The 10,980-nt window shown below is 55.4% G+C and overlaps 1 protein-coding gene across 1 annotated transcript; it reads left to right on the top strand.

Annotated features, from left to right (window-relative positions):
- Nucleotides 1-400: 400 nt before the first annotated feature.
- VANGL2 (VANGL planar cell polarity protein 2) lies at nt 401-8,624 on the top strand (the record flags this gene model as incomplete). Its single annotated transcript, XM_084249729.1, has 7 exons — nt 401-471; nt 586-706; nt 2,769-3,376; nt 4,247-4,383; nt 4,878-5,013; nt 7,211-7,442; nt 8,120-8,624. The coding sequence occupies 7 exons, from the start codon at nt 401-403 to the stop codon at nt 8,378-8,380; spliced, it is 1,566 nt and encodes a 521-aa protein (XP_084105855.1). The 3' UTR covers nt 8,381-8,624.
- Between the last annotated feature and the right edge of the window lie 2,356 nt (nt 8,625-10,980).

Raw genomic sequence — 10,980 nt, 5'->3', positions numbered from 1 at the left:
GTGGCCTTTACAATTGTCTTTTCCCACCCGTGAGCTCTTGGCATAACTGGGGGGTGCAGGACTGGAAGAACTGGGCCTGTTGCACAGAGCAGGAGCCTGGGTGGAATATTATTAGGTGGAGACTGGGTACACCTGTTCAGGGGAGGCCTTCTTCTGCCCTTCTGCCCACATTAGTTCCAGTTACCCTAACCCACTGTTTCTCCTCCTTAGGATCGTCGCTTGATTTTCTCTGAGACAAGCCCACTCTTCCAGCAAAATAGAGTCCCTCAGGGTGACAGTGGATTTCCTGAAGGTCCCCCTTGGCCTGAAGAAGCCAGTGCTGAAGGAGGTGGCTGTGGGGCCCCCCAAAAGGCCCCAGACTGTGGCCCTGGAGCGCTACAAGGCTCGGCGTTCAGACGCCATGGACACCGAGTCCCAGTACTCGGGCTATTCCTACAAGTCGGGCCACTCCCGCAGCTCCCGAAAGCACAGGTGGGCTGAGTAGGGGGGTGACACAGGTGGCTAAGGGAGGGCTCTGGGGCTTGTGAGGTGGATGTGGGTGGGTGGGTGGTCACTCTGTGCCTGTTCCCTCGCCTCCTCCTCCAGGGACCGCAGGGACCGACACCGCTCTAAGAGCCGAGATGGAAGCCGCGGGGACAAGTCGGTGACAATCCAGGCTCCAGGAGAGCCCCTGCTGGACAACGAGTCCACGCGAGGGGATGAGCGGGTGAGCCTCAGGGGTGTGTGTGGGCCAGACCCCATTTCCAGACTGTTCCTAGGGGAGGGAGTTGGGGGCTCCTTAAAGACGGGGTATCCTGGCAATGTGGGCTTTTCAGACAGACCAGTCTGGGAGGGTTCTTGTGTCCTGCTTCCTCTGCTTGGTGTCCTGAGGTCGGGCCTTATTGCAGTTGAATTTGAGGAATTTCCATTGAGATCCTTCTGGAAGCAGCAGCCTCTTCCTTCTTTACCTCTAGAGAGGTAGAGGGTCCTGGGTGTGTGATGAGAATCTCCTGGTTCCTCAGGGAATCTGGAGTGGGAGGCAGTGGGTGGGCCTGGGGTGTGGTCACCCTGACTTTCCCTCCGGCCTTCAGCATGGACACTGGTGTCTGCTTGTGGAATAGCATCACCTGATCTTACAGAGAGAAGGTGAGGGAGGAGAGGACAACAAAGGGAGGGGAAGTGAGGCTAGGGGTGTGCTGGGGATCTGGAGGGGTTCTTCAGGACAAGGAGAAAGAAGTCAGAACACAGGGTTGGGGTGGGGAAGACTCCGGTTGCCCATGTCTCATTCCACCTGTTTTATCTTCTTGGGAGCATCTTAAGGGCTGGAGACTCCAGCTTCTTTTACCTCAGAAGAACTCTCTGTGGCTGACTTCGGGCATTCCTGGGTGATGGGGGCAGAGCCGTGCCGGAGGGAAGGTTCTTCCTCCTTTCTTCCTAGTCCTGGTTTCCCTGAGTTCTTCACACGGCCCTGAGGTGTAGTCAGTTCCCCCGTAGTGGGGAAGGAACCCCAGGTCCTAGACAGGATGGCTCTTGTCTCTGTGGTGACACCAGGAAGAGAGAAGACCCAGTTCCTCGAGCAGAAAGTGGTCAGCACGTCCATGTTCTGTCTTCAGATGAATTGTTCTCCTGTCCTTGACTGGGGAGATTCCTCAGCCCCCCTAATCACTGTCCTGCCAGGCTGTCTCCTGAGTCCCCACCCCATGACTCAGTTCTGCAACCTAAACCCCCTCCAGGCTGTCCTGGGCAGGAAGGCCATAGCTCTGACGGCCACTGGTGGTCTTGGCCCCATCTGTGGGATGGCCCCCAGCCTTTCTGGAAGGAAAATTTGAGGACCTCACTCAGCAGGGCATTGGGGGCCACTGCTTGTCCACTCCTTGCCTTCAGGAATGGGCAGGCAGCTCCTGTGCTGCAGGCGTTCAGATGCCCATCAGAGTGGCTGGCAGACCAGAGATGCGATGTTGCTCTGCATCTAAACCATGTCCCCTGCCCCATACTCAGCCTCCCCTGGGCTCCCCCTGCTGTCCTCCAGTACGCTGTTTTGTTAGGTCACATCCTTAATCAGAACCTGGGGGACTCCCCTTTGGGCCCTCAGTTCATGCCATTCCTCCCTAGGGACTCCCCCTCTGGCTTCTGCTGAAATCAGGAAACATCAAGAAAGCTGGGAGGAGCTTAGGACAGTGCTTAGCATTCCATGTTTAAGCAATCCCTGGGGTTGAGTTTAATGCAAATTCTGGTTCAGGGAGTGGGGGTTGGGGCCTGAGAGTCTGCATTTCCAACAGGCTCCCAGAGGATGTCCATACTGATTACATTTTGAGTACCCTGGCCTTAGTGATCACGTAGTCCAGTGATCCAGGGAGCTTTTTATAAAAAGGTTGATACCTCTTGGGTGGATTTTGGGCACTGGTTTTGTTGTAAAATGTGTAGCTGGGGCTGAGAACCAGTTATCTGTCCAATTTCTTCACACAGAGGCCCTGTCTAATCCAGGGGTCAGCTTGGGTCCCACAGTCCCTGGAAGCCTGCTTTGCCCAGCAAGTCTGACCTCAGTCCCAACCAAGGCCTGGGCAGCTTGGGGGACATCTGTCTTGTGTTCCTGTGCTGAAGATCATCAGTGCCTGTGTATTCTCCCCTCTCCTGGCCAGTGTGAAGCTCCCACCCAGCAGCGGCCAGGCTGGGGGCAGGGTGAAGCCAGTAAACACTCTGCTGAAACCTCTCTTCTCCCCATGCTTTCCTGTCTCCTCCCGCCTCCTGTCCCCTCCCCTCCCCCTCCCCACACTGACCCCTGGCTGCAGGATGACAACTGGGGGGAGACCACCACGGTAGTAACAGGCACCTCTGAGCACAGCATCTCCCACGATGACCTCACGCGCATCGCCAAGGACATGGAGGACAGCGTGCCGCTGGACTGCTCCCGCCACCTGGGCGTGGCGGCGGGCGCCACGCTGGCGCTGCTGTCCTTCCTCACTCCACTGGCCTTCCTGCTGCTGCCCCCGCTGCTGTGGCGAGAGGAGCTGGAGCCCTGTGGCACGGCCTGCGAGGGCCTCTTTATCTCTGTGGCCTTCAAGCTCCTCATTCTGCTGCTGGGCAGCTGGGCGCTGTTCTTCCGCCGGCCCAAGGCCGCGTTGCCCCGCGTCTTCGTGCTGCGCGCGCTGCTCATGGTGCTGGTCTTCCTGCTCGTGGTGTCCTACTGGCTCTTCTATGGCGTGCGTATCCTGGACGCGCGCGAGCGCAGCTACCAGGGCGTCGTGCAGTTTGCCGTGTCGCTGGTGGACGCGCTGCTCTTCGTGCACTACCTGGCCGTTGTCCTGCTGGAGCTGCGCCAGCTGCAGCCTCAGTTCACGCTCAAGGTCGTGCGCTCCACCGACGGTGCCAGCCGCTTCTACAATGTGGGCCACCTCAGGTGTGGGCACTGAGGGCCCGGTGGAGGGTCAGGGTCAGGGAGGGGCTGGGTGGGGTGCTGGGGGGCGGGGTCAGGGAGGGACGGGATGGTGGGGTGGTTCTGGTGTTGCTGAACTGGAGTAGGAAAGGGGTGGGAGTGCTGCAGGAAGGCTAGGGGTAGGGGTATGGGAGGATGGAAGAGGGGAAGGGGCAGGGGCCTGCAGTGCAGGGGGTGGAGCTGGGGACTTGGGGGCCTGGGTAAAAGTAGTGAGTGCTCAGTTCAGCAGTGTTAGCTGCTTGATGGGATGCCTGGCAGGGTTCCTGAGTACTGTGGGGTGGAAGTTAGGATTGGTGGTGAGCAGATGAGCAGACAGTTGAGATCAGGGCTCCTAGGGAGGGAAGGGCCAGGGAAGAGAGATATGTGGGCAGGAACAGAGGCTTTTCTAGCTCATTCTTGGAGGCACAGTCCCATTTAGGGGTCCCTAAAATGGGCCAACCAGAGGAGGGACCTCCAGAGGAGAAGGAAATGAAGATTCTTTAGCACCTCTTCCCCCCAAAACTGTGGGCAAGAGATCCCAGGCCACCCCAAGTGTCAGTGGCACCTCCAGGCCCTGTAGGGAATCTTGGGGGAGTGCTAGAGTGGGTGAGACCCTGGGGGGACCCTATGCCCTTTCTCCCCTGGGCTTTGGCATGCAGGGAGGGACTGGGGGCCAACCCAGGGAGAGGCTTGGGAGCCTGGTAAGTAGACCTCAGGCCCTGAGCCAGGCTTCTCGGAAGCAGCATGTCCCTGTCCTGTGTCCTTTCCTGCCCTGCCAACCTGCCCTGATGTGTCCCTCCCCCATACCCCTTGTCCGTTCCTTCTTCCCCTCCCCCTCCTGCGTCTCCCCCACAGCATCCAGCGCGTGGCAGTGTGGATCCTGGAGAAGTATTACCATGACTTCCCTGTCTACAACCCTGCCCTCCTCAACCTGCCCAAGTCCGTCCTGGCCAAGAAAGTGTCTGGCTTCAAGGTGTATTCCCTCGGAGAGGGTGAGCGGCCCTGCTCCTGCACCCTCCTGGTTTCTCCCCAGCAGGAATCCAAGTTCCTCCTCCCTGAGTCTTACCTTCCCTGGCTTTCTCCTTTCCCCGGCCATGTCCAGCCCTCTGTTCTGTCATTTCTGGACTCCAGGTGGCTGACCTTAGCTGCTGATTCTCCTTGCTGTCCCCTTATGCTATGGTGTGTCCCTTCCCCACTCTGGCTTCTCTGCTTCCGCCCATCAGCCCTGATCCTAAGACCTCAGCTCACTGAGTTCCAGAACCTCCTGCTCTGGGAGGAACACATGCAGGACCCTGTCCTCCAGTGCCGTCTAGTTGCTTTCCTAGGGGGGCCTCTTCCGGAGGTGGCCAGGAGAGGGGGGAATGGGTGGGACTGTGGGTGGTGGGTGTGGCCTCCTCTGACAACCAGCCTGCTGTGTTCAGATCTCCTGGATGGCTAGTGATGCCAGGCTCCAGAGTGACCATCTCTCTCTCCTGCTCCCGTGCAGAGAACAGCACCAACAACTCCACAGGCCAGTCCCGGGCGGTGATTGCAGCTGCTGCCCGGAGGCGGGATAACAGCCACAACGAGTACTACTATGAGGAGGCTGAGCATGAGCGGCGGGTGCGCAAGCGGAGGGCCAGGTGGGTGCCTGGGAGCCAAGGGGTGCCTGGGCAGTGGATGCTGTCAGTGTGGATGAGCTGGGGAGGATAATAGCGGGGCTCCTGTAGCTGCTCCAAGTGTAGGGCGTGATGATGGGGGTGCTTTACAGCTCAGGCTGTAAAGCAACACACTTGGATTCTCTCTCTGTTCTTTGGGTCAGTGAGGGTCAGCTGGACCTCTGCGCAGGTCTCACAGACTGAAATTAGGGTGACACTTGTCTGAGTGTGGTTGGCAGAAGCAGTTCCTTACCTTTTCCCATAGGCCATTCACAGCACAGCTGTTTGCCTTTTCCTCGAGGCCCGAGGAGCAGGTCCCTCTCTGACTTCTACCCGCCGCCAGAGAAAGCTTTTTTAAAGGGTATATGTCACGAGATTAGTCCCCAGGGTAATCAGTCTTCTTATTTTGAAGTCAGCTGTGTCTGCGCTTAATTATATCTGCAAAATGCACCGAAGTTGATGAATTATCAGGTGATGGGAACGTGATGGAGGAGGATGGGGTCTTTGAATTCTGCCTTGCTCAGTGGGGTGGGGATCAGCAGAAGGATGGGAGCCTCCTGTGGACTAATTTCTTGCTGCTAGATTGTGCAGCCTGATCTGCAGAGGGTACATTTTTACCTGCAACATTGAGGTCCTAGTGCCCACATCTTGGTAAATTCTCAAATGCTGTCCTCGCCCCTTGTGTTCATGTTACTCTGTGATAAGTTATGCCTGAAGAGTCTTTCTCTGAGGACCACCTAGACTGTAAAGGTTCCCCCAGGGGAAGATCTGAGGCCCTGAGACTCTGCCCTTCTTCCCCCATGTCACCAGGAAGGAACCTTATCCCATCCTTAGTCCTTAAAGTAGATCTGAAGTCACCAGCCTCGCCCTCTGACCTTCCAGCATGTTTGCAGTACTTTCAGAAATGGTCCTGTGGAAGGAGGTGTCCATGCACCCTTCACCTTCTGTCCTGACTGGGGCCTTCGGAACTCCATGCTGCCACCACTGTTTGGGGACCTCAGGGTCCTTTGCTATCACCTGGGTTGTAACTCGGAGGAAACTTCTTTCTTGGTTCCCTTGAGACAAAAGGATCTGTCTTTTCAAAAGGAACTTTACTGAGAGACTCAGGGAAGCAAAAGGACAGCAGAGAAGCTGTAGCTGTGTGCAGGCCCACACACGCACTGCCAGAATCCCACCCAGGGCAATGTGCAGTTGCCGGGTCTCGGGATCCGGATGCTTGGCAGAGGCCCTGCTTCCTCCAGCCCTGTTGCGCTTTTTTTGCTTCTCAATTTCAAGTGCAGAAATTGAGTTTTCACAGCTTTCGGCTCTGGCCATTCCAGGACTCTTCACAGTCATTCATTCTATTCCTTCTCCCCGAGACACCTCATTCCACCCCATGTATTATGCTCACTTCAGTGGGTTCCATTTCCTTGTGCAATTTTGGTTGGTTTGTGTGTGTCCGTGTCTTCGGTGTAAAGCAGCTCCTTTCACTTGCATCTCCTTAAACTGTGACTATGGGATTCACCAGTGTTGTCCGTAGGGTGCGTTTCCACCCCACAGTCCCAGCATCCCAACCAGTGCCTGGATTATTGTCATCTTCCTCATTTCTTCCATTTTGACGGATAAGTTGTATCTTATTGACATCTTAAGTCTTTAATTACCAACAGGTGATGACTTCATGTAAGTCACAGCCTTTTTGGCTTTGGGAATTGTGTGTTCACCTCCTTTGCCCATTTGCTCTAGATTGTTCTTGCTTTTTTTTTTTTCTTGATTTGCAACAAATTCTTTACTTGCCTCTCCCTTACCCCCCATGTTGTAGAATGTTGCCTGTGCCATTGTGTGAATAGATATCTGCCATCTATTAATTTTTCCCCTGATAACTTATATTTAAGTTATGTTTAAGACACTTTCCAAAAGCCTGATGCAGTGGGCTTTGCCCATAACACAGTTCCTCACTACCCTTCTGGTGTCAGTACTGACTTCATACTCTCTGACTGGGCTCACTGAGCTCCCCAGCAGTTCCCTGTCCCCATGCACGCACACTCACACACACACACTGCACACAGCCACTGTAACTCAGCCTGGGATCCAGTGAGTGTGTATTGTTTTGGGAGAGCACAAGGCCTGATCTGGCTCAGGTGTGGGAGGTGGAGCTGGGGGTAGGTGAGAGGTGGCATCTGGTCCACACCCCTGCTATTTCCAGGCTTGTGGTAGCTGTGGAGGAGGCCTTCACTCACATTAAGCGGCTGCAGGAAGAGGAGCAGAAGAACCCCAGAGAGGTAATGGACCCCCGGGAGGCAGCCCAGGCCATCTTCGCGTCCATGGCCCGGGCCATGCAGAAGTACCTTCGGACCACCAAGCAGCAGCCTTACCACACCATGGAGAGCATACTGCAGCACCTTGAGTTCTGCATCACGCATGACATGACACCCAAGGTGGGCCCTCCCCCCACGCCTTCCTCTGTTCCCATTTCTACTCCTTCTCCACCTCCCCTCCTCACACTGCTTTCTTATGCCCCCACCCAACCCACTCATCTCTGTATGGGGGCAAGTTCCTAGGTGGTGGGAAGAAGGGGGAGCTTCCTGACTCTCTTAGGAAAGGCTGAGACCTATAAGGGCTCTGGATTTTCCACACCCAAAGTTCTACCTTTTCCCCATGCCCAACCCCATCACCCCAATGTTCTTTGCTCTATGTGGTTACCCACCCCTCAGCTCTCATGCTCACTTACTCAAATTACTTCCTTTGAGCCACCCGGGGTGAACAGGTGACTAAAGGTGTTGCATTGTGACCTTGACACCACTGGTGTTCTGCTGGTGTGGATCCCCTTGAGGGCTTGCTGCAGTCAAGATGGTACAGGGAGGAGCCGAGAGAGGGGTCAGGAGAGGCAAGTTCCAGTCCCAATTCTACCAACCACAGCTCTTTTGTGGGTCCTGCCTTTTTCCTGTAGGAATAAGGGTCTGAAGCCATTGATCCAGGTCCCTTCCTGCTCGGGCTTGCTGAGGGGGTGTGCAGGGAATGGGCTGTGGTAGTTGGTGGTCTTTGGAAGTTGTGCCCCAGGGAAGAAAGAGAGCCTGGTGGTAGGTGGGTTCTCATGAAGCCCTTCCCTCCCCAGGCCTTCCTGGAGCGGTACCTGGCAGCGGGGCCCACCATCCAGTATCACAAGGAGCGCTGGCTGGCCAAGCAGTGGACACTGGTGAGCGAGGAGCCGGTGACCAATGGGCTTAAGGATGGCATCGTTTTCCTCTTAAAACGCCAGGACTTCAGCCTGGTGGTCAGCACCAAGAAAGTTCCATTCTTCAAACTCTCCGAGGAATTTGTGGATCCCAAGTCGCACAAGTTTGTCATGAGGCTGCAGTCGGAGACCTCTGTGTGACCATGTGGTTCCCAGGGGCCTGGGGCGGGGTGTGTGTGGGGTGGGCTCCTGGGAGCGGGGGAGGGGAGTGGAGGGGCCGGACCTCCTTCCACTCTCCTCCTCTTGCTCCTGGGGTTTTTTTTTTTTTTTTTTTTACTTGAATTAGATCCCCTACCTTTACTCCTCCCCTCCCTCCCCTCCCCCCATTGTTACCCTCTATGAACCTGGACACCCCCCTGCTGTCTGCAGGGAAGTCCCCTTCCTCTTTTTCTCTCTGATGTCGTCCCAGGCCCTGCAGGGACCAGTGCCTCTCCCTCCTTCCCTGGTGACAGTCTCTTCCAACAGGCACAGGGCCCTCCTGGACCCCCTCTCCACCCTAGGTTCTCATAGCAGCTCTCTCCAGCAGCCCCAAAACTGTTTTTCTGTGGGTGCAGAATTGACTCTGAGAGCCCAGGTGCCACCATCTAGCTCCCTGTGGCCTCCAGATGGCAGGGCATCTGCCCTCCTGCCCACTGACCCACCCTTGGCAAACCCTGAGTTTTTGGGGCGAAGACAACCTGTGACCTCCCACAGCCCTTGGATTAGGGTGCTCCACCAGGATTGTTTTGTTTCCAACTGTTAGAGCCCTTGCCACCTTCTGCCCACCCATCCACACTTTCAGAGCAAGGGAGACCCTGTCCTTCACCCCAGAATCTCACCTTCCATTTCTGATTTGCATGATCACATGCAACACAGGCAGACCGGGGCGGGAACCCTCTGTGACAGTTCCCCTGGGCTCTGGGAGATAGCACCTAGGCCACCCCTCGGGGACGGGCAGGAGACACCCTGTGACCATCAGTTGCTGACCCTCTGAATCTGCTTGCACACCAGCTATCACCTTGGAGGGGCAGGTTCCCTTCCCAGGGGAGGATGGTGTGGGTCCTCCGGCATAGACCCCCACCACCTCCTGGTCTTAGACAAGAAATTTCTTTCCTTCACAAACCCCCAGTCCTGTTGTCTCTTTTTCAGCTCCAGAGACCTGTTGCCTAGTCTCTTTTGTGGAGAGGGAGCCACTGCTCCCCTCAACCCCTGCCTTAAGTCCACATTGCCTCAGGGGTCTCTTTTCCTGGGCCTGCCAGGGTCCCCACTCTTCTCTCCCTGCCCAGTTCTCTGGCTCTGGGCTCCCTCTGTATTGGGTGAGGGACCAGCATTGTTGCCTTCTGTGGGTACGTAGCCCCTCACCCCATTTAGTGTCCACAGTCTTTGCACCCAATCAGAATTATTGAGCGTTTCAGTCTCATTTTGAGCAAAATTTGCTGACCCTCAACTACATAATTTCAGTGTAAATCTGAGCCTTTAAATCAGACACCTTTAAATTATGTAGTGTTAGTAGAGGGGGCTAGAACTCGGAAGCTCCCATGCACCCTCAGCTGGGACCCCGGGGATGCCGTGTGACCCAGGCCAGGCCACTACATAACTTACATGCCCGTCTTTCCCTGGAAGCCTTACTGGCTCTAGCCATGAGGCAGGCCCCCAGAATAAGACCCCATCTTTTCTCAGTGGGAGGCTTTCTCTTTGTGTGGTGGCTCTGGGAAAGATGGTGCCAATGATGGAGTTTACTCCCACTGGCCTTTCTGAAACAACACATCTGTCCCCCACCACTTAATAGTGCCCTTCAATGGTCCTCACTGTATCCTCCATAGGGGTGGGTTGTGGGCTGACTTAGGCAGGTTGTGGGGTTTGGTTTTGGCCTGAGACTGTGGGTGTGGGGATCGACCTGAGTCAGTATGTCCTGTCCTGGGGGTTCTGGGAAGTTTCTTTTCGTCTGGTTTCAGAGGCCTCCCTTCTGGGTCTCATTTCTAAATACCTCACTATCCTGGAAAAGGGCCTGGATGGTGACTGGGGTCATCACCTTGTGGGCAGGAGTGTGGTCCGATGGCTGTACTCTGGTGGGGAAAGGCCAAGTGGGGGGATCTTAGTTGCTGCCCTGGCTGGGGGCTGGGAGTGTTTATTTTAAGAACCTGCCATGTTTTTAATCACTGTGATTTTTTCATTCCTTTTCCCTAAGACAAAAAGAAACTTTTCCCCCAACTCTCTAAGCACTAAGGGCTGTGACTGAGAATGGTAGCATTTTGGTCCTTTGCGTCAGAACTGTGGTATCTTTGTCTTCTTTGATTATTATTATTATTATTATTTTTAACAATGTCAGGATGCGTTGTCAAGTGTGTGGCTGTGTTTGTCTGTTGCTTCCCCATTGGGGAAGTGTCTTCATGCTGTGAACTGCCGTGGGGTGTGCTGATTCAGTCCCTCTAAGCGGTTGCCCTGCAATGACCTATCAAGTGCTGGGTTTTCCCGTTCCTGGGGAGTGTCCCCCCCAATCATCATGGGGGTGCCATGGCTGTCTCTCCAGTGCTCTTTTTCCTGTGACTAATGGGGCCTAGCTCGTCCCCATCATACCTCCCGGACCTCCATTCATTGCCGTGGACCTCGTCCTCTCCCCACACTTGAGCACACATGCACCATCCCTCACCTACCTCGCTACCCTGCTGTACCCAACCTGTCCCCAATCCCAGCCTTCCTCCTATACTACCCTTGTGCCGTCTCTTTATTCTTGTATGTTTTCCTCTGTCTTTTATCTTTTC

The sequence above is a fragment of the Talpa europaea genome, assembly GCF_964194135.1.
Source record: "Talpa europaea genome assembly, chromosome: 12".
NCBI lineage: Eukaryota > Metazoa > Chordata > Mammalia > Eulipotyphla > Talpidae > Talpa > Talpa europaea.
This window is presented reverse-complemented; position numbering and strand designations above follow the sequence as displayed.